General features: G+C 42.9%; 2 protein-coding genes and 1 long non-coding RNA gene across 3 annotated transcripts; 2 read left to right on the top strand and 1 right to left on the bottom strand.

Moving 5' to 3' along the window:
• Positions 1–377: 377 nt before the first annotated feature.
• LOC120670022 (binding partner of ACD11 1-like) lies at positions 378–4,043 on the top strand. The gene is made up of 5 exons (XM_039949978.1): positions 378–599; positions 1,758–1,861; positions 1,982–2,057; positions 2,576–2,659; positions 3,261–4,043. The coding sequence occupies exons 1-5, from the start codon at positions 558–560 to the stop codon at positions 3,762–3,764; spliced, it is 810 nt and encodes a 269-aa protein (XP_039805912.1). The 5' UTR covers positions 378–557; the 3' UTR covers positions 3,765–4,043.
• An 8,867-nt stretch (positions 4,044–12,910) lies between these two features.
• LOC120671403 (transcription factor MYB92-like) lies at positions 12,911–14,876 on the top strand. The gene is made up of 3 exons (XM_039951708.1): positions 12,911–13,411; positions 13,500–14,234; positions 14,416–14,876. The coding sequence occupies exons 1-3, from the start codon at positions 13,146–13,148 to the stop codon at positions 14,468–14,470; spliced, it is 1,056 nt and encodes a 351-aa protein (XP_039807642.1). The 5' UTR covers positions 12,911–13,145; the 3' UTR covers positions 14,471–14,876.
• Positions 14,877–25,662: 10,786 nt separating this feature from the next.
• Positions 25,663–27,362, bottom strand: LOC120670921. The gene is made up of 3 exons (XR_005673437.1): positions 27,283–27,362; positions 26,315–26,454; positions 25,663–26,093 (listed from the first exon to the last, which is right to left on the bottom strand). It is a non-coding gene; the product is annotated as an uncharacterized LOC120670921 (long non-coding RNA).
• Between the last annotated feature and the right edge of the window lie 238 nt (positions 27,363–27,600).

Below are 27,600 nucleotides of genomic sequence, written 5' to 3'. Positions count from 1 at the left end.
CAGGTTTTTAGTCCCAAAAAGTCTCCCATGTTTGGGTTTTTAGTCCTAAAAGTCTCAGGAACTTATGAAAAAGTTCTTGTAACCAAACAGGGGACATCAACACTTTGCGAAAATGACATTGACTTTGTTAATGATACTTAAGGATCAATCCCACCCATCACAAACACATAATCCCACCCATGGTATTACTACTTTTTACTTGTAGTAGGAAAATCCATGACCATTTCGCCTCCAAATATCAAAATAAAATTTCCACGTAGGAAAAGGAGACTATATCTCTTGGAAATGTTTTGCGAAATGAAGAAATGCTTTTTTTTCTTTTCTTTTCTTTTCTTTTCTTTTTCCAAAGAGAAAATATAGGCGGCGGTTTTGGTAATAGGGCTTTTGTGTTGGTCTCTCGGCTTCTTCGTTGCCTTAACAACCAAGTCGTCGTCGTCTTCATCCAATCCTTAGCGTAGTCAATCCCTTCCATTCTCTTCCTTCCGCCACGCAGGCACTCCTCCCTATTAGCACCCCAAGTCTAATCCCTAATCACCGTCTAATCAGGCTCCCCAACCATGGCGGCGGCGGCGGCGGTGGAGGTCCCAGTGTCAGCGCCGGTGAGTCTCCCTCCCTCCCTCTGGCCCAAATCCTTTTGGCTGGCTGCCTGGTGGTGCTGGATCCGGCCGTGTGCTGGAGCGGGAGCGTCCGTGACCACTTTGTTCTAGAGCCAACAGTCGCGCCCCACCCGCCTCGTGGTTGGTGGGGGTGAGTTTGCTGTCGCTTCGCGGCAGCAGTTTGCTGGGGCAAGCTTCGCTGCCGATTGGGGCTAGGGTTTGGTTGGATCTGGGCGTGACGGCAGCGTTGGCCCTCCTACTCGTCTATGCAACTCGAGGTCGCCAGATGTTGTGCCGATTGCGGGCTTGCTAGTTGATATCCATGCATGCTGTGAATAGTGATTTGCACCCAGTTTTAGGACTTGCTGTCGTTCCAGTACCAGGTTCTGCAATTGCAAAAGCATTCTGTCTAGATGGTAGGCTCCGTTCACCAGCAATTTTATCTCGCAATCTCTCAGGTTTATGCCTTGAATGAATGACTGTGTGTGTGTGTGTGGATTCTGGATCAGCAATTGCTTGATTGGGATTAGTGGTGACAGGCTGCTTGATGACATAATCTGTACCCACGCGGGGAAAGCTTTCGGTTTATGCTAGGTGTTGGGCGTTGTACCATTATAAGCCTGCGTAAATTAGCGCAGAATGCTTTTGCTTTGGCTGCTTTTGGCTGGTAAAAAGCCGGCTGATTTCGGCTGTTTCAATAGTGTTCTGTGAGAGAGAATAAGCCAAAATAAGCCGAAAGCAGACAAGCTGCAGTCATCATGGTTTATTGGGCATCACATTAGCCTAATTTCCATCCAGTCATAAAGAAGTCTATGCATGTTGTATGTTCCACAATCTGTCATACTTGATGAACCTACCTCATAAGCTTAAAAGCTTTTTTAAGATTTACTAAGCTTGCCTGCCAGTGCCATGATTGAGAACGAAATGTTTTTTAGATGATATAAGATCTTCCTCTTATACCATTTAACGCTTATTGTCTGATTTTCACATTTTCCGTATGGTAGACATATTTGAGTGCAAAAGCTCATGCTTAAATTATCAACAAAAAAAATCAAATGTTGAGAGAAACAATATGCATTTTATCTCCATTACTGTCGATTCTTTGCTTCATATTCATCAGCGCTCCTTGCAGAACTCATATTTATGCTTTATTTGCTACAGGTGAGGACAGTAAAGGTCACCAACGTCTCACTTAGCGCAACTGTACAAGACATTAAGGAGTTCTTTTCCTTTTCAGGAGATATTGAACATGTGGAGATGCAAAGGTTTGTAAAATTTGCAAAGTTCATCCAACTAGATCACTCCTTCTCTTTTCATGCCCATATATGCCTTTAAAAACTAGCATCCTGATTAGCTTGTCTGTTTACATCTCTCTTTTTTGTCAGTGGTGATGAGTGGTCTCAAGTTGCATATGTGACTTTCAAAGATGCACAAGGTGCAGAGACTGCACTTCTTCTTTCGGTGAGTAATTGAAGGCCTTGTTGGAACAATTATGATCTCATACTTCCACTTTGTCCTCTATTATTCAATCCATTCCTTTGTCTTTAATTGAACTTCTAATTTCTTTGTTGTAACATGCATATATCAATCCTTGCCGTTTGGTGTTTCTAATGCTATTGAAGAAGTAACTTAAAATCTTGGTGGAAGTATCACCATTTTGACATGTGCTATGTTTCCTAAACCCAGTTTCTGTCACCATTCTTGAATTTGAAATCCACTTATCTAGTTATCTTTATGTTTGCTGATTATGGTTGATCACAATATAGCTCCCAGCCTCCCATGGCATGCTTTCCTCAGAAATGAAAGTCGGCATGCTTTCCTCAGAAATGAAAGTTTATCGCTGATCTTTTTTTCACCTAAAAGAAAGCGAGTCCTTTTAGCAGCATTTGCATTTTGCATGGACTTTGTTTGTCCTTGCAATATATTGCTTTCTGCTCCTAGAATACTTACATCAATGTCATTCGACTAAATTGTCACAGGGTGCCACAATAGTTGATCTTTCTGTCATCATTGCACCTGCTCCAGAATATCAGCCACCCCCTACTGCCTCTGCTCCACCAATGGTATGATATGCTCACCTTCTTAGTGTTACATCGGTTATGTGAGGCTGTATCCTGAATTGAACATAGTATGCAATTATGCTGTGTTTATATATGGGTAACTGAGTTTTTTCTCGTCAAAACTGCACCACTTTAGTTTGTTGTATGTAGGGGCATTGGTACACATCTCCTTATTAACTACAAATCGAATGAATAGGTGCAGCAGGCTACCATTGCAAGTTCTAGTTGCATTGGTAAGCTGAACCTATGATATTTTCATTTACAGTCCATTAGTATATGTACTTCTGTTAGGTAAATTTGAAGGGATACCAATTAGGTGTCAAACTAGGATTCATTCAGTATTGCTAAGAATTAAGTTCCCTCAGACCAAGTATAATGGTGAGCTGCATATGTTCATCTATTTGCCATGCAGTTGCTGCCACCTTCAAGAATTATCTAGTGCACTTTTCGTGCACCAGAGCTAATTCCATGGTTTGCCCAGAATTGTATTCTTAGTGACTATAAAGGAATTCTTTATTTTAGTGGTTATATAGGAACAATTGCAGTATGTTTGCCTGCTAAATTTCGTGGATAACATGTACTGAACATTATACTCTGTTGTCAGAGTGGAACCAGAGTTCCAGTTGGTGGAGACAACAACGTTGTCCACAAGGCTGAGGATGTTGTTAGCACTATGCTTGCTAAGGGTTTCGTCCTAGGCAAAGACGCGGTTAGCAAGGCCAAAGCTTTCGATGAGAAGCACAGCTTCACATCCACAGCTGGTGCCAAGGTGGCCTCCATTGACAAGAAAATCGGCCTGAGTGAGAAGATCACCACAGGCACTTCCATGGTGAGTGAGAAGGTGAAGGAGATGGACCAGAAGTTCCAGGTCTCTGACAAGACCAAGTCCGCCTTTGCCGCCGCCGAGCAGAAGGTGAGCAGCACTGGATCGGCCATTATGAAAAACAGGTACGTCTTCACCGGCGCATCGTGGGTCACCAACGCATTCAACAAAGTTGCCAAGGCTGCCACAGATGTTGGGGCGATGACAAAGGAGAAGATGGCTGCTGAGCAGCAGCACAAGACTTCGGTGCCTTCTGGGGGGCACTCGTATACGCCCATCCAATGATTCTTTGGCTTTGGTCTTATGTGCCTCCCTCAGCGTGTTGTATTATTGGTGGATGTAAAACATAGATATAGAACAGATCAGGCCTCTTGCCATATGTTCATCGTTCCATGTGTTAAATTTCATACTGCAGGAATTTTGTTTTCGTAGACCAGAAAAGTATGATGGTGGTACCAATGCATTGGCTTATGAATCCATGTTCAGGCTGGTTCTGGTTGAGATTCGAATGAACTTTTGATGAACTGGTTGGATTCGAACAATAATATCATGATGCTGTTTCCAGAAAATTGTGCGTGTCCTGCTAACTGCTGAATGAACGTGCTCTCGACTTACTGGCTTTTCTCAATTTCAATTCGCAATAGGATTCATGAAAAACAATTCAAACTTTAAAGCTCCACATAGGCGCATACATAGATGGTATGGGATATCGACGAACTGCGGTCTTCTATTGATGTTGATATGGACTGTAGAATCGTTATCAACAAGGTCGTTGTAGTATAGTGGTGAGTATTCCCGCCTGTCACGCGGGCGACCCGGGTTGATCCCCGGCAACGGCGTTTGTTTTTTCATATTTTACTGCTCTTTTTAAAAAAAATAAAAATTAGAATCAGTTTCCACAGCCGTTCCGTCCCAGGCATGCTCACTTTCTGTAATCTGTTTTATGCAGCAGATTTTTGACCGTAGAAGACACAAAAAGACAGTCGTAAATTCATCAAGATATCAGGCTTTCGGAGACATGATGCTGTGTTGGTCAGTCACCAGAAGACTTATCTGTCAGTCCAGGGAAGGGTCACAACCAATCACGATGTTCTTCAAGTCAAGCTCAGCTCAAAGCATCCCTTGCCAAGCGACCACAAATGCCATCAGCAGCCAAGCCAAGACAATAATAAACCATAAAAATATCAAGCTTTCAGAGACATAGATGGATAGATGCTGTGGTGGCCACAGGAAGAGTAACCTGTCCCAACCATTCACCATGTGTCTCAAGTCAAGCTCAGCTCAAAGCATCCCTTGCCAAGCGACACAAATGTCATCAGCAGCTACTGGTGCTGTCAGATACTTCAGAGAGTGGTCCTTTGTGTCTCTCTCCAAATCAGCAATCACCATGTGCTGTTCCAACCCTCTTCTTCTCCATTGGACTAACCAACACTCAACAGGCTATCTATCTTCGTCCTTACTGGCCCTCTGTATATGTCCCCAGTAACCATCAAGTCACTAATCGAGTGCATCACTGAACTTTCAAACTCAAATGAACTACAAGCTAGCTTGAACTGCATTTCACGTTCGTATTTGCGATTGCGTGCCCCAGCAGGAACCAGGCACTGTTGCTAGTCAGTCATGGATGTGCGCATCACTGTCGTGCCCACTGCTCATGGCTCTCATGCTTCTCAGCTATGCCTTGGACTGCATAGGCCTTGTTTAGATCCAAAGTTCAAAATTTCAAAAGATTTGTAAATCGCCAGCATCGTGTATTAAATATAGTCGAAAAAATCGCATGATGCAAATGAATTGTAAATCGCGAGACGAATCTAATGAACCTAATTAGGCCGTGATTAGATACTAAATTGCTACAGTAAAGCTGCAGTAGACATATGCTAATGACGGATTAATTAGGCTCATTAGATTTGTCTCGTAGTTTACAGACGAGATCTATAATTAGTTTTATGATTAGTCTATGTTTAGTACTTCAAATGTGAAAAAAATCCCTTTTAAAATTCCGAAACGGGAGAACTAAACACACCAATAGTCGTCTTCTCCCTAAAAAAAGTGTTGTTCCTGCAATCCTGCTTGCTAGATTGGTTAAATATCTAATGTATTCGTGCAGGATTGCATGGTCTCAACTAACTAGAATTGAAAACAAAGTATTTCATTGGATATATTTCAGTTTAGTCGGCGTTTTAATTTTCTGAAGTCAATCACTGCTCTTGTTAGTTTCATTGCTCTTAAAAAAACTTGACACGGCATTTTCTAAGAGATGACCTCTCACGTAGGCCACAAACTCTCAAACTCCTGCCCCACCCTTACATAGGTGTTGTAGCCCGTACCATAACCCGTAACCCCCGAACCTGAGGAGTGCTACTGAGGCCAACTAACCAGTCCGGCTAGACACCCGTTCGCAGTTGCATTGCTCTTATTTGACATCTCTTATTAGTATGACTTATGATTCATTGTTTTCTTCTCATCATCTGCCTAGGCAGCCTAGCACACCTAATTGATCATGCTGAAGTAATCACAGTTATATAACAAATTCAATTAAGTAAGTGTCATCCTCGGCAAGTAACAACCTCCCGGTTATTTGGAACTATAAGGATGGAAAAAAGTCACGGTGATAAAAAAATGATATCCCACAAAGATTATTTTTAGCCCTCAAGGACAACAGTTTGGTCAGACAAATGGTGGACAAGAGTGAACTGAACGAGAGTGGAATGCAATGCCCGAGTTTTATTACCAATCATGTACAAGTTATATACACGGGCATGCGGCCGGTTGAGGCCATCGTGGCCGGGCAAGGCGGGAACGCCGCGCACGGCCCGCACGACGCGCATGGCGAGCGCGAGAGGCGGAGCGTGGCGCAGCGGAACGCGGGAGCGCGCAGTGGAACGCGGGAGCGGTTACAAGTGGCGCAGAGCGCAATCTAGAGCTAGCCACTTTGACATGAACTACCTGCTGCCTGTATTTGGAGACTAGTCTGTAGTAGTCCCTAGGAGAGTTAGCTGCTCATCAGATAGGTTTAGCAAGAAACCACATATATCATCCTGATCTTGTTCTTACAGCCACAATCATCTCATTAAATCACAAAGACAACAAGGAGACAAGTGAAATTACTGTTCTGCACATGATTAGTTTCATTAGTGCAAATAACCCAAAACTGGTCATATAAAGTACTGTACAACAAGCTGGATATAGTCTTTTGGCGCCCCTGAAGGTGTGCAGGACCATTTCAGATCCACACTGTTGCCACTTGTATGGAATTGCAGAATCCAATAGCTTGTGCTTGTTTTCAGGTACAGACACAGGCACAGAGGTTCAGGATTCAAACAGTTTCCTACACCAGACTTTAACTACTCCTCTGCTACTATTTCTAAACAACAGTTGCTGCCAATAGACAGACATGCTCCGAGACAAATTGGTTCAGGAACTCACCACCACAGTTTTTTTTTTTCATCTGCACGCACAAGCATCAATGTTGACTTGCCATGCGCAGAAGAAAATTGCTCTGAACTGAAGTTTATCCCTGAACGGAACCAAGGACATCCATTATGGAAAAATGTTGTAGCAGCACAGTGTGTGTCCATCTCCTTGTCCATAAGAGGTAACCTACTCAATGAAAAATTTCAAATAACATTGCTATCTGATGATGTAAAACCGGCAATGAGAATCCAAACCTCGTACGCAAAATTTATGCAATTTTGGAAAATTCTGCTGATAATCTACAGAGTCTTATTAGCTTTGCATGAACATGGACCGAGCTGCGACCGGATGCGGCAAACATCATGGCGCCCCCGGTTTCAACATGGTGAAGTTATCAGATGCATGCACCCATGCAACAGAGCCCGGCTTCTCCTAACTACCTAGTTTAGATTATGCGACAATTACAAATTGTCGTAGACACTAAGATTACAGAGGTTTCAGGTCACAGCACTTGTCGGTTTATTACTAGACCGTGACACCATGAACACCGGCCTGTGCACTGCAAGTTGAACATCTGAAGAGGAAATGAACTGCATCTGCCCTTATAGTCAAAGTTGATCTCATTTATGCAACTATCTTTCCAGCAAGATCCATATCTAATCAAAATCAAATAATGCATGCATCTTGATCGAGTTATCTGTAACCCGCGATATATCTTCTTTAGGAGGGGAAAAGGAAGCATGTAAACCACGATAGTAACATATACATTTTACTGATAGGTGATGACATATTGACATCTGATGTGCTTCCCATTGAACAAGCAAAATGGTCATCCTATGTAATTGGTGATGTCAACACGAAGAACAGATCAAGGACCGGAGCAGGGAATTCAGTCTCCAACAGTCGTTATTGACTGGCTCATATTTTCATATCTTATTGATGGCTTTCTACACGTCTGCAATAGGACAGTGTACCCTCCAACTATTGTTTAATCAAATAGAAACTTTGAGTATGCTCTAAATTGGGATTGTGCCGATTACATCTACATAGAAACTTTGAGTCTTTGACAGAAGCCACACCAAATTGCAAGATACAGGTTGCCTAACGGTGACATGTGGTGGACAATTGGATCATGTAAAGATTTGGTCCCATTTCTTTATCAGGTTCTGTTTACTAACTACTACATTAACATACTCATCAAGTTGCAGTTAACTAATGTGTCTCCCTGGCCCAGCATAACTCTCAATGCACCCATCATATGAATCGGAAGATATGAGAGGTCACTTTATATGTAAGGTTGCATTAACTAGGCTAAGAAAACCTTATTAACTTAAAGATCGCCTAACACTGTGCAACCGTTTACATATCCAAGGAATCCTCTTGCATGCATGTTTCCATTGGTTAACTAAATTGTTTGGAAATTGGATCCGTGATTGCTTCTAAAACTCATTGCATCCAGCACTAGTTAATTAGTCGATCAGGCTTTCAAGATGCAGCCTTCGATTGCGTAATTCTTGCAACTCAAGAAAATAAAGAAGTCACAATAATCATTGCTGCTGATTTTTTTTCAAGCTTCGTAATACCTTAATGAAAATGTGTTTTCCCTAAAAAATTTAATTACCAAATCCAGTAAAAGTTTTTTCTTTGTTTATGTGTGTACTTATGGTTATCATTGCAAGCCAGAAAAATAATTTTCCCAATGATGCAGCAGAAAAGAATATCCAATGATAGGAACTACCAGTGGTGTATGGTACACCATAGAAAATCGGTTCTCTCACATTTGCAATATCGTTGCTTCCTGTGGTGCACATTAATGATGAGCTGAAAACGATTGTTTCATTGATGAACCTAGGGTAGTACAAGATGTTGACACCGGATATTCTTATGGGAACAAGCAACCCTTCTGTTGAAAGTTGAGACTGCCAAGCTCTTGCTCAAGCACATAATGAACATAAATAAGAGAAACTTTACAATAGACATCTGACCAATTAAATGTTCATCTTGTATTCTTGAGTCTGCAATCTTATCTCTGATTACAATAAACATAATTTGCAGGTGCTGTTACAATATTTTCTAGGATGTTTCATTATCTATTAGATTTCTTGTGTTCTCTTATCTACTCTAGGTCACTAGTCAAGTTTTTAAATCGTCGGCTAAGACGTTTAGCAGCAGGGCTGTTGTTACGTAGTTTAGCAGGCTATAATCGGCTTTAGAGGGCTAAATGACATAGCGGCTGCCCTTCCTAGCAGCTATTGCTATCTATATATAGTGGCAGCTATATATAGCTGGCTATTTAAAACCTTGTCACTAGCTAGGTACTTGAATATCTAAATTCTACTGTGGCATGCTTGCAAATTTTATCCATGAGCTAGATTACTTGCTGAAGCTACCAAAAAATAAAACAAAGTTTCTGTCACATCTACTAATATCATTTAAAAGTAACTATTAAATGAATATCCATGTAAAATATAATATGAATATTGGAAACTATTCTCTCCCATATATATGTTTCTTACAAAATAGGCAAGTTGAGGTTTGTTCAGCATCTGTTGTGTTGCCTCCAATTATAACGAGGCCTCAAATAAGGAAAGTGATCAATGTTTTTTGTTTTTGCAAAAAAAGCTACACTAATAGAGTCCTCACATGCATCCATCTCGTTACACAAATTAAATAGAATGCTGACATTGAGTGACTTCTTCTGAACGTGACTGTAATTAGTATATACCCCCTTCATCATAAACCAGGGTAAAATATTTACCGATTCAAAATTCCAAGTTCAAATGTCACCAAATGATATAATATAGCTATGTTAAACGGGGAAGGCAAATATAAAAATCAGGTAGTTGAAGGGAAACCTAACCAATTATGCTGCTTCTTGCAGCAATGCTAATGGAAATCAGGACAGATGCTCCAAATTTAAAAGCCCCTGTTGGCAGTGACAGTGATGCTCATGACGACCAATATAATAATATGGAACGCAATCTATTGATATATGTACATATATACTATTCAAGCACATAGATCACATTACAGGCAACATGATTGGTTCACACTGACTGAAAACCTGGATGGATGCAAGCTGAAACTTCTACACAAGTACATGTGTATGCAAGCTCATCCACCCACCATAACCGTTTTGGTTGTAACCACATTGGTGTCTGGTGATGATGATGATGAAGTCATACATAGGAGGGAAAAATCGTATTGGGTGCAAAAATGTATCATCTGTCTGGGCGATCTAATAAGCGTGTTAGTTCTTACAAGGATCATATGTAGAGAATGCATGCATACTGCAATATGCTAGATTTTTTTTCCCACTTTGTACCTCTGCTTGTGGCTTAGTAATGTTAAGCACATCATATCTACAAATATTGGCTGGTTATTAGTTCGATCAGGACACACGGGATACACGTTAATAAGGGACAGTCCATGGAACATATAGATTGAATGGAGCTATATATATGGCTGTAGGCAGCAGACCAAGTGAAATTTGCACTCTGCTCTGATTTCTCCTCTTCATTGCAGTTCAAACATTCAAAAGCTCTGGCATGCCATTCAGATGAGCGTCCTTTTGCTTATTAGCTAGTAGAACTCAATCAGTATTAGTCAAGGATGACAACAGCATGCTAGGTACACAAAGGAAGCTTCCTGTGATGTAAGTATGTATTTTATACATGTGTTCTAATTCAAACCTCAAAGTATGCAATTTTACCACGCCATCTCTCCTCGGTATGAGTGAAAGTAGTTGTATGTTTGGTGAAAGATCAACTAATTAACCATGTTGCCGTTGGTGTTCTTCAGTTAAAAACGAACTAAAGCAAAAGGAAAAAAAAAATTGATATCAACAAAGAGAAAACAAAACATCCTGAAGCATTGTGATGTGCAGCTAGACCACCAGAGTATAGGTGCTGTTCAGTACAGTGCTTATATTAATAATAGGAAAACTATTTGCAATGAATATCATTCACAAGCATGCATACCTGAAATAAATACCAATGCAACTACTGATTCTATTTCAGAACATATAACGCTGTCTGCAATCAATATACAGTGCCTGCATTACACAGTGCTGTACTACATTATTTTGATGTGTACATGTCGAAGATTCTGATCAATATTCCTTTTCGCTTGCGAATTTCTGGCCACTGCTCAACCAAATTAACTGATATGCATGTACAGGACTTGTAGTACCACAGGATTACTCCAATTGCGCAACTAATCTTTGAAAAAGGCTTTCATTAGGGTCCTAATAAGTATCACATCGCGTACGCATATATAATAATCTACATGGTTGATACTTAATGGTTGACACCTTTTGTCCTAAGCTAAAAGAAGACTAAAATGTCAAACAATTTAGAAGTGGGCCCACATACTATACACACACATATTCGTGTGGGAAAAAAACGGAGGGGTGGCCACGTCTCGGAGATCTTGCTGGAAGCACCGATAATTTGACACTTGCCCATTTGTTTATAAGAGAAGACTGTCTAATCAGGGGGTGCCCCACCATTTGTATGAGGATAAAGTAAGCATCATAAGCTGAAAGGAAAATTACAATGTTGCGTTGTGCGAAAACTGTGACTTTATGGTGTTGTTTTGTACTCCGTCAAAAAGTAATAATAATACATATAATGTGTCATGGATTGGTGGGGCCACACTAAAACGTCTCCACCAAATAAAAAGGATACAGCTAGCAGATGAAGCTATGGAACAGGCTTGACGAGGCCATGCATGTTGCCAACACCAAAACATCCATCCATCGGAAGATCTGTCCGGTGGAGGCAGGGAATAAATGGGAAGATAATGGTTGGTATTCAATGTTGAAATTCGCATTGAGACGAATGAATCAGTTGATCTGTATATCCAATGAGTCATGCATGCATGCTAATTAGTATAGTGGACCACACACATGCCCATGCAAACAAGATTATATAGAGATCGATGATCTGACCAACATGCAGCATGTAATGGTGCAGGTCAGCCATGCATGCATGCTTATACAAGTAGGCATGAACATAATCGATCGAATTATTCTAATAAAAAATAAAAGTGTTGTTGGTTAATCAGGAGGAGGGTCATGCATGCCATCCATCCATCAGTTGCATTATTGGCAAACTAATAAAGGCCAGTAGGGCCAATAATAACCCATGGGTGGGCCCCACATGACATGGCTATAGCGGACTCGCTTTGTGCTGTGTCATGTCCGCGCGCGGCGGCCGTATCAGCAAGTGGGATTATTACCAACTAAAACTGCGTTGGCGTGCGTGTGACGACACACAAAGCCTCCTGGCACTGCTGGGGAAGGAAGGGAACAGGTAGTTCCTTGTTCCGGGCTCCTTGCAAGGCCTGTTGGCACGTGTCGCCCCTGGCCTGTCCACGTATGTACGTGCCGTTCCATCCGTCATTTCGTCACAACGCGCGCGCGGCAACGACGACGACTAAATATGCTTGCATGTGTCCAATAATAATGTGATTATTATATTTGGCATATATTGTACACGTCACCGTAGGTATATACTAGTACACATGCACATATACATGGCAATACATATATTGATATGATGCACACACACATAGCCACACATAGGGGAAAAAAAAGGAACGTACACATGGCTAGCTTGAGTACACATGTATGCAGCCAGTGCACGTACATGCTTAAGCTTAAGCAAGCCTAATGTATATGAACCAGCAGGAGGCATTAACAAAATCACCCTCGGATCTGCATGCGTCTTATTAGTATTAGACTAATTCATCATCAACAAGCTAATTATACCCAAGTCAGCACTCATACATAATTACATAGCATCAGCTAGCTACCTCTGAGGAGAGAGAAACTAATTAAGCAGCCAGCAGCAGGCTGGAGAGAGAGAGAGAGAGAGAGAGAGAGAGAGAGAGAGAGAGAGAGAGAGAGAGAGAGAGAGAGAGAGAGAGAGAGAGAGAGAGAGACTAGGAAGGGAAGCTGCGTGCGTCTCCCGCACACAAAGACTTGCTTTTTGGACGGCTGCCGCCATGGCCACCATGCACCACCAAAACCTCTATAAAACCACCCCCCCTGCTGGCCCCTGCTATCAAGCCCAACGGATTCGACACAGCCCCTGCAAGGCTCTCGATCGACCAGCTCCCTCCGGCTTGGCTTGGCTTGCCTTTGCTCTGCTTTGCTCATTAAACAACTCATCCCCATCGTCTTCCTCGATCTACTCTCTCGATCTCTCTCTCCCTCTCCAAATTAACTCCAAAGCTACCTAGCTAGCAATGGGGAGGTCACCGTGCTGCGACCAGGACGCCGGCGTGAAGAAGGGCCCCTGGACGCCCGAGGAGGACAAGCTGCTGGTCGACTACATCAAGGACAACGGCCACGGCAGCTGGCGCCGCCTCCCCAAGCTCGCCGGGCTCAACCGCTGCGGCAAGAGCTGCCGCCTCCGCTGGACCAACTACCTCCGCCCGGACATCAAGCGCGGCCGCTTCACCGACGAGGAGGAGAAGCTCATCATCCACCTCCACTCCATCCTCGGCAACAAGTAGGCTGCTCATCGATTTTCTGTCGTCCTTAATTACTCTAGCTCAACTAAGCTATAGCTCTGATCTTCGTTCATCGATGATGATCAGGTGGTCGTCCATCGCCACCAAGCTCCCCGGCAGGACGGACAACGAGATCAAGAACTACTGGAACACGCACCTCCGCAAGAAGCTCCTCAGCATGGGCATCGACCCCGTCACGCACCGCCCGCGCACCGACCTCAACCTCCTCGCCGGCATCCCCAACCTGCTCGCCGCCGCGCAGGCGCAGACCACTGCCTGCTGGGACATCAACGCCCTCCGCCTCCAGGCCGACGCCGCCAAGTACCAGCTCCTCCAGGGCCTCCTCCGCGCGCTCGTCACCCCTCCCGCCGTGCCCACCGTCGACCTCATGGCCCTCCTCGCCGCCGGCGCCACCAATGGAGGGGTCAGCGTCAGCCAGCCCGCCGCCGGCGTTGACCACCAGCAGGGCACCAGGGCCCAGTACGACGGCCTGCTCAACCTGCCGGCGCTGACCAGCTTGCCGGCCGCGACGCTACCGGCGATGTCCTCCTCCTTCTCCGGGCTGCTCAGCAGCTTCGGCGCCGGGAGCGCTCTCGCCGGGGACGGCCTCAGCTCCACGGAGCTCGGTCACAGCGGGGCCAGCGGGAGCACGGCAGCGATGGCGCCGCCGCCTTTGGTAGCGGCGAAGGAATGCAATGACGGTGGCAGCGGCGGCACGTCGACGCCTTGCGAGGACACGCCGGCGTCCAGCCCGTTCGAAGGGCTGGAGAACCTCAACCTCGACGACGAATTCAACAGCGACAGTTGGAAGGACTTGCTAGAGTGAGTACTGAGTAGCAGCTAGCTCCCCTATCAAACTGTTTTTTTTCTTCTCGTCGTAGCTAATCTTATTACATTTTTAGGGATATTCTAGTATTTATTATTAGCAGCTAAACTTTTGCTAAATAAACTTTGCCCCTGATTAACCGGCCGTTTTCTTGAATTTCTTTGGTGGTGCATGCAGGCAAATGTCATGGTTGAACAACCCGAATGATCATGATCAGCAGCAGCTGATGTGAGAATTAATAATGAAGAACTGAGTAGATGACACATATCTTTCATATATAGGATCCATCGAGATGAAGAAGTTGAAAAGATACATGGATCGGATGATGCATGGAGAGACAGTTTCTTGCATTGGATTGGTTGCGCACTTCGTCAGAGATGTGAATCATGAAGTTTGTTTGTTGATAGGAAAAAAGGTGGTTTATCTGACTATAGATACACACCCACTGTTAGCGATGTACAGAGAAACAAGGACAGAAAGACATGCTGCAAGTATACTCACTTTCAATGTTTTCAATTTGTTTTTTTTTTGCCTCGTTTTGCCTTTGGCAAGGAGGATATGTGTAATGATTAGCTTGTGACGACATAAACTAAATGAAGTTTCATTTTCCACACCGGCCAGTAAAGTGTGTGACTATATATGTACTCATCAGTTGACACGCCATTTGCTATTGATGTTACTTGTGAGATGAAATCAAAATTTAGGCCGTCACAATTAATGTTTGATAAAAACTAGGAGTTGTCTACGTACGTAGACTGTTTATAGTGCTTCTATCCTATTGACCTTTTTTGTTCCAGTACTGGATCGGAGAGACCATTTCAATCACCCCATGCATGGCTGCTAAAATCGATTGTCTAATTTAATATTATAACGTTTTTAGACGTTGACATAATAATTGAAGTGCTTAATATATATGAACAAATTAAAGCTGGCAGATGTGAGTGTATCAGTTTTAATTAGTCTAAGCATGCAGTACTTTATTCATGAGCGTACAGTAGGACGCTCTAATAAATTATATACGGAGATTATTAAGTTATCTAGAAAATGTTACTATCTGCATATATGTTGTTAACTAAATATGAAATCAACAGAGAAGAAGCTAGCTAGATAGCCCTCCCCTGCATGCATACGTACGTGTGTGTAGCTCGGGTTCCCTGGGCTTGCATTGCATTGGGTCTTTTCAAAACGAGGTTACTTGTTTGAGGAGAATTGACCACTAGCACACACATCACTACCCAGGGTCGTAGATGCATATATGATAGCCTGTAAACGGTATAAGATTAAAAAAAAAAGTTAGTTGGGGTTGGAGAAGGATGGGTAGCTAGCTTGTGAGAGTGGAGAAACTGTGAGAAAGTAAATTACCACCCTAATCTCATCTTCTAGAACTACAAATTAGTGGCATGCATACGTACGTACGTACGTACGTTATGACATGGTTTTTACTGACCAGTCCAAAAAGCAGTAGTTTTTCAGTGTTAACTGATGAGTAGTGTACTTAGCTAGGTTAATATAAATATATATGTGGGCCATGCAGTCATAATTATTTGACCAAATTAGGGTAATTCGTTTTATATATTTCAATAACATATATAGAGTCAGAGACGAATATATATATATATATATATATAACTTATGTTCAAAGGATAATGAATATATGGTAGGAACGCGGAATGAGAAAAGCAAATTAAAAAGAGGCATGCATGTCTCCGGTGTGCTTGGACTGCTACTTTCTGCAGGCATGCCTTGTTTGCTTGTGCATGGCTTATTGTCCAGATTCCTGCTTTCGAATGAGAGAAATGGAAATGTCATCAGCTGCTTGAGTGTACTTTTAGTTAAAACGGCAGCAGCTACTAATAGCGATGTGGTGTGTCTCGCCCAGAGGTTCAAACAATGATATAAATCTAAAATTTAACGATGTGATAGATGCTTCCTGTGTTTTTTTTCCTCTGGCGCTGCATATGCCCCAGCCGGGGAACACAAGTCATGCAATTAGTTAGGAGTAGGTAGGCCTCATTTCCCGACACTACAAGCCATTGACGGTCCTACCTTGCACTTGCACATCATCTGCCCAGGCCTCCTCTATGCTTATGCTCAAAAATAAAGCTTTATTGGAATCCCTTTTAGCTAGCAGACCTAGCTAGCTCTCCCTGGGTGCGTGCATGCTTATGCAATAATAATCCGTTTTGCACCAAAAGCTTTCAGGCTTTGGAGTTGACAAACTGTCACATACACTTAGACGTAACCTAGCTACCTTCCTTGGAACTTCTTCATGGAAATTAAGCTATGTTAGTAAAAAGTTTTTTTACTATATATATCCTCTCTCTGCTGGTAAGCCATGCAGTTTTGCAATTTTACTAATTAAGAATGAAAGCTGAATAATGGTTGTAAATCTCAGTATTTTTAATATATAACTTATACATATTATTGTTCATTATTATTTAGTTTGTGACGTGTCAAGAAATTTCTCCTCTCGTTGTCTAAAAATCATGTCAGACTTTGACATGTCCATTGTGTGGCAATGGACAAACGGACCACGTACGGCTAATTGTTGAACGGCCAGGGTTCCGTCTGATGTTTGGCTCTTTGGATTGCCTACAAGCTAAGGATCACTTCCCTTCACATATGCTATGTTGTGGACTTGGCTGTAGGACTGGGTCTATCTTCAGTACCAACTGCAGGACCGCTATACGTATAGTACTCCCCGGCCCACGCAGCCCCTAGCTACCTACTTTCTAAAGGAACGAAGGATAAGTGTAAGGACAAGATGCTACATCTTTTGCCTATCTTTAGCTAAGTCACTTGTCTTAGGAAGATATAGATCCTAACTAATTATGGTAATAATAAAAAAGTTGCAAATATATATATTGGATTATAACACACACACACACACACACACACACACACACACACACACACACACACACACACACACACACACACACACAAATAGAAGGGGCCTGTTGTTTCAGTCATGAAATGCGCACTGTATATTACAGCATCCATATGGTCATATGGACCAGTATAATCTAGCAGGTCAACACTAATGGTGCAGTTACACCAGGGGACATCGCATAGCTAGCTTTTTAAATAATTTAATCCAGTCATTATAATATATTCAGATTCTTTAATTTTGAACTAAACTTTATATATGCATGCCGGCCAGAACCAAAGTTACATGAGACGAAGTTTCCAATAAGTCACCTGATGAAAAGATGGATGAGACCTGCATCTCAGGAGTTCTTGGCAGGCAACATGTGCCACCACCTATGCAATCCTGTCCACAAGTGTATGGTGACATCCACAGATTTACCTACCCGGAGAAAAAGAATTAATAGAGAACTCGCTCATATGATGGCTGCGGTGCAGCATGGTCAACTTGACTAGCTGCAATGTGCATGTCAAACTGAGACTTTGGCTACGCGGAATGCAAATCGAATTCTGAACTTATATATGCAGCTTTTGAAACTGAGAAAAAAAAAGGCAAGCTGATGGATCAATTGATTCCTACTCGCGAGGAAACAGCGTGTCTGTGACATAGGATAACCAACCATACAAGATTTCGTTTTGACCAACCAATCTATCCATCCATCCATCCAATGCAAAGGTGATGAGAAACTACTTGCTCTCTGTGCTCTGTGACCTCAAAAAGTTTCAAAATAAATGTCACGGATGGATTGCATCTGTCACTGCAGATTCTGCACCCTTTCGTTTCGTTTGAAAACAAAATGACAAACATGATTGGTTTAGCACAAGTAGCAAAACTTTTCTTTGGCTCCATGCATCATGCATCTACCTGCATATATGCTTGCCAGGAAGTTAGCAACAGTGACATCATCTTCGTTCTCCCTCACAGCTGCATGCGTTACACACGCAATTGCTACGGTGTAGGACTGCTAGCTTTGACAGGCAACGAAGCAAGTTCATTACCAAACCAGGGGCTACATATATATGTATATGGTATGGCAGCCTAGCTAGCTGAAACAAACGATTACTTGATGAGTAACAAGTAAACGTGGCCCAATTGGTTTGTCACTGTCCATCTGAACCTAATTAATAATAAAGTACATCAGAGTAAGCATATATGTATATATATGTTATTAACAAGTCAATCATTTGACCAAAAGCATGCCACCTTGGAATGAATTCTCAGTCTGCAATAATTGCTCCTCAGAAACCACAACCAGGTTGTATGTAGACTAGTAGTAGTGTTCAGGATCGATCGGAGGATAACACTTGCAGCAGCTAGTAGCTAAGCTAAGCAGGGTGGTGGCAGCAGCCTTGCCCCACAAGGGATGGCAAGATATTAAGTAGGTAAACCAGCATGGACCTAGAAAGGAACAACCACATACCTACCTTTCGCAAGAATAATGCTGTGTTCCAACCTAAAGCCAGCCCTCGGCCTCACTCTCAACCTTATTGCATCATCAATGGAAACCAAGAAAAAGGCCGGGGGGCCAATGCAAATCAAATTAATGCTAGCTGATGACACGCACACTATTGAAAAATGCTACCTTATTGCTTTTCCTTGATCTCTATATTTGTCCAACTAAAGGTGATATATACTGCAAGCCAGCATGCATATATATTTCCATTATGTTAATTGCCTTGCATGCCCTAGCTAGTAATCCCATCCCATCAAATAAATTTTGCATTTTAATTAGTTGAATCTGAAGGTTTCAATTATCTGGAGAGTCACGCTATAACTACTGTATTTGTCAATGCTATACTGTTGCTTCCTTGCAACTAATTAATCGTTGCAAAATAAATAATCACATCAGCCATGACACTTGAGAAGAGAGTGAAAATTAAAGGTGTTTCTTCTCCGCACGGTAAAATGGATTAGGTAAATATAGCAAGAGAAGATGATGATGAACTAACCCATGCAGTTAGCAGCTATAGACATCATCATATCGATCAGTCAGTGCATCATCATATATATATCACCTCGATCGATGGAAAAGGTGTTCAAGTTTGATCCTTCACGTGGTTGAATAGCTAGTCATATCAATCAGCTTTTTACCTAGCTAGAACCGCAAGCATGCACGCATACACTGCACGCGCACATTTACCTCAAAATTAAAGGTGTTTGCAATTCGGCAGAAATTTGACCCAACGGTGGGCGCAAATGCGGACAAATATATAAAAACGAAACAGTTGATGCATGCATGCACGCACGCATATATATCCGATCAGCTAGCTAGTAGTTTTCAAATTGATGCAACGTGACACCGTATATGTACGTACGTGTCAGCTTCTCGCCAAGATGTTGCTTGCACAGAAGCATCATTTCTATATAGCGATAGAATTAAATTGATGGTAGTACGTCCGGAGCCTGACAAAACCATCGCAAACATGACTTTGATGTCGAGCTTCTCGCACCGCAAGCCGCGCTCCACCTCCACCCACACCCACCAAGCCGACCGGTCTGACCGGTCTATGCAGAATCCGAGTACAATTAGAGTTTTACATCTTGTAAAAAGATTTCTTGCGTACCAAGTCCTCCCATCCCTATAAATATAAAGGGTCACAGCCGATTGAGGAGATCCAACCCAATCAAACCAATCAAATACATTTATCTTTTATCGTCTTTACCTTTTCTATTTACCCTAGCTTTTTCAATCTTGACATGATGTTCTTCCCTCATCTCCATAGCGTTTGAAGACGCCCAAGCTGGCGTGCTAAGCCTAGGGCAACCCTACGTGTGCTTGCCCCGACAGGGTCCCTCCTGGGTGAGCATTCGTCGGATCGTCGTCGTTCTGCACGGCGACCGATCTGCCCGGTTCTCCTGACCGGTCTGACCGCTCCACGCAGGAGGCGCTGCAAGGAGCCTCTCCTCACGTCGCGTGACCTAGCATGTTCGTGTGTTGACCAGAAAAGGCGTCGACACAAATTAGCAACTCCGCTGGGGGAAGAGAATCTGGCTATCATGGCCGATCTATCAAACTCCAGTGATATGATGGCACTTGAAGGATTACCTGAAAAGCTACTCAAGAAGACTTTACATCCTCATTGTTATCGGGTAACGAAACAAGGCGTCATCATGGTGAAGATATCTGTTGAGGATGTACGATCTACCAAAGCACAGTAAATCCATAGCTAGCGTCATAAGTGGTTTGCTTAATTTTGTGGATGATCAGATCAATAGAAATAAGAGTGTAGATCCAATTCATGTTATTCAAAAGTCGGCTATTAAGAAGCCGACCAATAATCCTTGCAAAGATTTGCCAACTTGTGATGTTGTTGGTCAAGATACAATTCGGTCATCTCAAGCCGAATTTGTTGACCCAAAATCCTCTGGCAATAGCACAGAGACTACATCTAGTACTTCAATGCTCGGGGGGCAACAAAATAAAGTCAAAGATGCTGGTTGCACTGCAACCGGTCTGATCGGTTCCAAGACCGGTCTAACCGACTCATCTAGGGTTTTGCAAAATAAATCAAAACCTAAAATGGTTAAACCCAAAAAACCCGAGATTGGTGTTTGGAAAACCGTTGAATCCAAAGGCCGTCACAAGCATCAAAAGTAAAAGTTGAATCCCTTTCTTGGAGATCTTCCGGCTAAATCTAAAAAACAAAACAATGATGCTAGTCGGCCAAAACACTCAGGATTTACTCCAAGACAGCAATTCCATGATCGGAATCGGCAACGGAACAATTTTCCTAATTCAATGCCGTTCCGTCACATAGGTCATCTATACCTATGCCACGCGGATCTTATTACAGCATGCCTTGTTTTTATCCATCATGGTATTATAATTCATGTATGCCGTCTCTTCCTAGATATTTGTGTCCATATTATATTACCTATAGGGAGCCGGCAATTGGTAAACCATCACCTACCAATAATGACCGTTTTGTTCAGAAAAATCAGCATGTGCAGAAAAAGAAATACAAGGTGATCAAACAAGTTTATCGTGTCAAAAAAGATGGACGATTAAACAAAAATTTAGATTTGACACATGTTAAAGAAAAGCCGACCGTTGAAGAAGCATCAGCTAGTTCTATTGATCAAATTGACCCAATAGCAATCCTGCATCAAATAATATGGCTGAACAACGATTAAGTTCGGCTGGGCGGCAAGACAAGAAGAAAGAAATCGACTGCAAACTGACTGGTCAGACCGGTTCATTAAGCGGTCTGACCGGTCCCCAAGGCGGATTGACCGGTTCCCAGGCCGGTTTGACCGGTGCGTCCAACCGATCTGAGGGATCCTACACGGTTGAAATTAGAACAAAGCCGAGCTTTAAAGAGCTCTTGGCTAAATATGAGAAGGAGGAAGCTGCCCAGAAGCAGAAGGGACGGCCAAACGAAGTCAAGGACGCAAAGTCAACATCAACGTTTGGTGAGCAATTAGATTTTTGCCCATGTCAAGGTAATTGTGTTACTATGCCATATCCAGGACTGATTGCTCCATTGTTTTGGCCACTTTCCTCTCATTACACACCTTTGGATTATAATAGGGCGCATATACAATCTTATTACATTCAATATCCTTCTATGTATCCAAGTTGTGTATCGCCTAGATGGATTGTTACTAGCATCAATCTGGTCAAAATAGATCTTTATTGCAGCAAGGAGGGTGAAAAGAGCACGAAGCCAGATTAAAAATATTTACAGCCGAGGCCCGAGGTGGTGTCCCTCGGACTTATCTCACACTCAAAAGAGAAGGCTGCAATGTATGCGCAAGCAAGAGTCGATGGAGCAACAAGTGGAGGTCAAGGCAACCAAATCAGTAATCGCAAAGAAAGTTTGGAGGCTGAAGTAGATTGTTTCGTCACTAACTTGAAGAAAAGCAAGTCAGAGCCGATAAAATTTTGTCGTCCTTAGTACAAAAAATGGTCGATCCATTGTTAGTCATCGCCCTTAGACAATTTTGGTTCAGAAGATTCTTTTTTGGTACGCAAGCTTTGCCAAAAAAACACAGTGTCTTCCCCATTTAGGAGAAGCTAGTTCGATAAATGAGTTGAAAGTGCACTTGCTTTCTTTATCTTTAGCTGGAACCGTTTTCTCATGGTTTTCTTCTTTGGCACCTAATTCAATTGACTCATGGGAATAATTAGAGCAGAAGTTCTATGAGCACTTTTTCTGTGGGCATGATGAGCTTAAATTGTCTCACTTGACATCGTTTAGACAATCACGTGATGAATCTACCAATGATTATATAAGACGATTCTGTGATACAAAAAATTGATGTTTCAGTGTGAATATTGCAGAAAAGGATTTAACTGATTTGGCATTTAATGGCTTGCGCTCTCATATTAAAAAGAGACTTGAGGGCTATGATTTCTTTATTGTTATTCAGGTGCATTAGAGAGCTTTGGATAAGAAAGCCGAAGTAAAGAGTCTCAAGAGTCTCATAGACATCATCGTTCTATTGTGCATGCTTTAGATTGCAATTCAGATTGTTCGGACGATGAGTCTAATGATGTATATGCTGCTGAGTTTATTTGGCCATCTCAAGCCAAACCATTTATTTGTTCTGCTCTTAAGCCGATTCACAAAAATCGGCAAGACGAAACATTTACTTTTGATGTATCCAAGTGGGAAAGGATATTTGATGAGTTATATAGGATTGGATACATCAAGATGTCACATACTGTACCGCCGCTTGAAGAGTTGAAGCGGCGAGTATATTGCAAATTTCATAATACCTTCTCACATGCTACCAATGATTGTAACGTGTTGTGTTGGCAAATTCAATCGGCCATTAATGAAGGACGATTGGTTATTCCTACTATACAGGTTGACCAGAATTCTTTCCCGGTGCATATGTTGGAATTGAATAATCCTAAAGTGCTAATTTGGCCAAGTCAAGCCCAATCAACGAAGGGGAATAATGTAATCATTGGTGATGAAAGACCTGAAAAGAAGCTGACACAGAAGACCGCTCAAGCCACAAAAACACTCGGGGGGCAATACAAGAAGAAGAAGAAGGCCGACATCAAGTCGACCGGTCTAACCGGCCACAGCGGCGGTCTAACCGGTTCGACCTAGGACCGGTCTGACTGGTGCGTCCAGTAAATCTGGGAATTCCTCCAGAAGGAAGACAAGGCCGAGTTTTAAGGTACACTTGGCCAAATATGAGCATAGATACCGGTTTTGCAACCGGTACCCCAAACCGGAACCAAAAGTGACCCTCTAGAACACCGGGTAAATCACCCAGTGCCTAAGGTCTTTTGGCTGCCGGTTTTACCAACCAGTACTAACAGCTGCCTCTCCTGTTCACTAGAATCTCTCCCGTTCCTGTATCCCCTCCCGTTCTAGCCTCTCCCGTTCCTGTATCTTCTTCCGTTCTAGTGCCACCAATCATTCAAGAATCAACCACAAAATATTAAATCAATCTATACAAATTCAGTAAATCTCACAAATCATTCAAAGAATCAATTACAAGATTGATACACTCAATACAATCCCACATGCATCTCTATTTCAGAAAAATTTCAAAAAAGAAAAAAAAACACCCAAGGCCTGCTCCCGCGGCGGCGTCCCGCGCGACCCAAGACCCCGCAGCGGCGGCCGGCGGCGGCCCGCGCGTTCCCCCAGCTACCGCCAGGAGGGCGCCGCCGCCGGATCTAGGGGCCACGCGGATCTAGGGCCCCGCGTGGCCGCAGGAAGGCCAACGCCGGCACCAGCGCGGCGAGGCACGACGACGGCGAGGCCGTTGGCGAGCCCGAGCGGCGCGGCTCACGCGTGCCTGCGCCCCACGGCCGCTCCCACGGCCGGCTCCAGCCCGCGCGCCACAGCCGCTCCCAGTGGCCGGCTCTCTAGAGGATAAGGTAGCGAGATAGCGAGAGAGATGAGAGGCAGAGGATAAGAGAAGAGTCGGCAGCCAGTGACTTAAAAATATCTAGAGCCGGCCATCTTTTGGTACCGGTTGATAGTTTTCACCGGTGCCAAAAATCAGCATGTAGTACCGGTGTATCCTATCACTCGGGACTAAAATATATATTTTTTATTGGTCCCGGGCTATGCCATCACTCGGTGCCTATAGTTCTCCCTAGCCATCTTGGTCCATCGGTCCGGGCTAAAAGTACCAGCTGTCATTGCATCCGGTACTGATGCAAGTATTAGTACTGGGTGATATGGCAACCGGTACTTTTGTGCTGGACCGATGGTCCGTTTTCTAAGTAGTGGCGGCCGAGATGTGGCGGAGAGGTTCTACGTGGCGGGAATCAGCCAGAGGTGGGCTAGCCGGATTAGATTTGATCGGCGGCGCGGCTGTACCTGGAGCAAGAAGCTCCAGCGCGGCCCGGCCTCCCTCGCCGTCACCGGCCTCCGCAGGAGCCGCGGCGACATGACATGGCCATCGGCAGGTGAGCCTAGGCATGGGCGCAGGCAGCTGCTGCCATAGGCATTTTGACAAGCTGGAGGCGGCGGTATCGAGCCCGTTGGAGATGAGGGACGACGAGTCGGAGGTGGCAGGAGGGGAACGGGAAGGGATTGAAGGCGGAGGTGGTGACGGTGGCTGTCACGGAGACGATTGGGCGAGCGGGGACCACTTATCAGTGATCAGTGAGAGGGAAGAAAGGTAGGATGCTGTTAAACGGGTCTCGCATGGCATATCAACAAAAACTGCCCTCAAAACTACTCTGCACTGTGGCAGGGGTCATTTAAATGGTTTGAGGAGATGGGGCGTATAATATCCAATTTTGGAGTTAGGTGGTTTTTTTAAAACTTGGTGACAAGTTCCCGGGGGGGAGGGGGGATGGATTTTTCCTCATGTATGTATGTACTCTCTCCGTTCTAAATTACAATTTGTTTCTATTTTTTTAGATGGTGCACAATTTTTGCTATGTATCAATATATAGTGTATATCTAGATGAATAGCAAAATATATATACCTAGAAAAGCTAAGATGAATTGTAATTTAGGATGGAGGTAGTACATACATGACATGGACGGGACACTAACGGTATATGCATGTCCCGAGGTGTCAATTGTTTGTTCACCATGCAAGCTAAGCATGCCGATTTGGATCTTCCACCTGACCATGCCGTCGATCAGTTTTACAGGTGCAAATTAAAGCAAGCAGGATGGCAACTGCACGAGAGATTTGTTGACCGAATCCAAAAGGGAAAAACAAAAGAAAGTAGCATGAAGTGACATTACCATAGATGTCCCCGTTGGTTATGGCACAGGGACCAGGCTCATGATCGTTGACATGTAACCTGCAAGCTAGGCGTTGATTGTTGGATTCCCCGGAAATTAATAAAGCCATTAATTTGAAAAGCTTATTAATTTCTCATGATCCAGATGCTGTAATTAGGGATGCAAATTATATATATTTTGGATCATTGGATCAATCCACAAAAAGTTGATAAAATGTATTAAAATGGAACTCTGCGCAAATAATTTGGAAGGAGAAATGAACTAAGAGTGATATGCTATCGTAACTAATTAGCTGACAAAAAATACTATTAGGTGCCTGCAATGCAACTAATATATATAGACACCAGCTCAACCGATGGAGCTCGATCAAGTAAGCTTAACAACACTACACTAACACCAGCTTCACCCATGCAACAAGTTGCAACGATAGCACTACCAGCTCTCACCAGGTTACAACGTTGGCACGTCTAAACTGTACTGTACGTGCTCTTTCTCCACATGATTGGTGTCCAAATAATCGAGGCAATCATGTACATAGGCTGTTTGCTGCTCAAACAGAACAATCCTTGCTAACTCGTTCAAATAAAGTAAGCAACAACCCTCACTAACCCAAGGAATGTACAACGAGGACGTATAATTGACGCGGACATGAGGCTTCCCATGTCTGCTGATTTGCCTTGTTTCCAGCCAGGATGAGAGAGAGATCTCCAGGCTGCGGCTGGAAACTTGACCGAACAGGTGCGTTGCTGAAATGCCGATACGAATGGGAACCATGCATCACAAGCTAGGAAAAAGTATGGTAATGTGCTACCGATAATGCTGCATTTTCTTTAGAAGAAGAAGAAGAAGAAGAAGAAGAAGAAGAAGAAGGAGAAGGAGAAGGAGAAGAATGTAGCAGAAATATTAGCAGAAGATACAACATAATATATCAAATCAAAGAAGAATGTAGCATAACAAGCTTCATTACCAGGAGGCCAAATGCATATTGCAACAGGTCTAAAATGTCTTTCGTCCTAGTTGTGGTGTGCATCAGAAGGGAAACGTCGCAGGCCCTCACAGTTTTCAATTGCTGCTGTGACAGTCCTGGCCTGATACAATCGCACATAACTGTGCCAACAACACAAAGATATCTTTTATTTGTTAAGACATTAAAAGATAATGAAAGAGCTCTTGAATAGTTGAACTTTGAGCACTGTCAGATACAACTAATAGTGTAACTTGTACCACTATTTTCTGCTCTTTATTAGCAACAGATAAATCGAAAAAGAAACATTTTAATGCTGCATCAATGAGACAAGGTAATCCCATATCATATATCTACGTCTTGTGAATTATTGTAACAAAAAATGGCATGCTGCATGATTAATTTAAGGCCAGCAGTCAACCTCATTCAAGAGAATGTAGCAGAAATATTATAACTTCAATCAGCAATATCTATATGAATATTTTGATAGCCATATGAGATGGCATATCTAAATTTTAGAATCTGATTCACATTACTCTAAGTTTTGCTAGTTATGCTGTGTTTACAAGCATAGTACAATAGGAATCGGTAACTGGTAATGTTTTGGAACCTGTATCACTGTCCGAAGCACATATTCATACCTATGGGAAATAATAATAATAATAATTTCTACTGATGAAGGTTCATCAAGGGGTAGAATATTTTAAAGCATAAGTTCCCCTTCTAGGGGCACATCAGATCTTTAGATTTCTTTATCTGGAAAATGAAAATCAGAAAAGAGCAACTGTTCGTTAATATAACACAAATTTCTTCTTATTCAAAAGTTTGTGAAACAATTCATATTACTGTCACAGCCTCACAGGCTTTTACTACACTTGTCATATCACAAACAAAACCGGTGATAATGATTCTTGAGAATCGTTGTGAAGTGAGAAAATATTAGCTTGGTCAGGACTTTTGCCATGAATTACCTCCTCTAGAATTTGTCATTTGTCTATGAAATCTTTTAGTTGGTACTCCCCTACGAGGATTTCCAGAACATCTGTAAGCATCTAGGTCCTCTAGGTTTGTTTCGGTGATTAATGACAACCATTATTGTGACTAATGAGTTTGTGCAGCTTAATAGATCATTATCGCTCATTTGGTCATATGTCAAAGGAGGCCCCTAAATTTCGTTATTCAAAAAGACGATCTCGGTATTCAACTCAAATATATAACAAGACTAAGGATCTTTCTAGTCCTAAGTGTCGTAAGGTTGAGAAGGACACTTAGGTTAGTATAGGTTTTAT

The sequence above is a fragment of the Panicum virgatum genome, chromosome 4N (assembly GCF_016808335.1).
Source record: "Panicum virgatum strain AP13 chromosome 4N, P.virgatum_v5, whole genome shotgun sequence".
Classification (NCBI taxonomy): domain Eukaryota; kingdom Viridiplantae; phylum Streptophyta; class Magnoliopsida; order Poales; family Poaceae; genus Panicum; species Panicum virgatum.
This window is presented reverse-complemented; position numbering and strand designations above follow the sequence as displayed.

Excerpts from the sequence above, each read along its gene's own strand:
- LOC120671403 (XM_039951708.1), top strand. The coding sequence starts at position 13,146 with ATGGGGAGGTCACCGTGCTGCGACCAGGACGCCGGCGTGAAGAAGGGC. Across the intron at positions 13,412-13,499 it reads CACTCCATCCTCGGCAACAA|GTGGTCGTCCATCGCCACCA; the intron begins GTAGGCTGCTCA and ends GATGATGATCAG. Across the intron at positions 14,235-14,415 it reads AGTTGGAAGGACTTGCTAGA|GCAAATGTCATGGTTGAACA; the intron begins GTGAGTACTGAG and ends TGGTGCATGCAG.
- LOC120670022 (XM_039949978.1), top strand. The coding sequence starts at position 558 with ATGGCGGCGGCGGCGGCGGTGGAGGTCCCAGTGTCAGCGCCG. Across the intron at positions 1,862-1,981 it reads GAACATGTGGAGATGCAAAG|TGGTGATGAGTGGTCTCAAG; the intron begins GTTTGTAAAATT and ends CTTTTTTGTCAG. Across the intron at positions 2,660-3,260 it reads CTGCCTCTGCTCCACCAATG|AGTGGAACCAGAGTTCCAGT; the intron begins GTATGATATGCT and ends CTCTGTTGTCAG.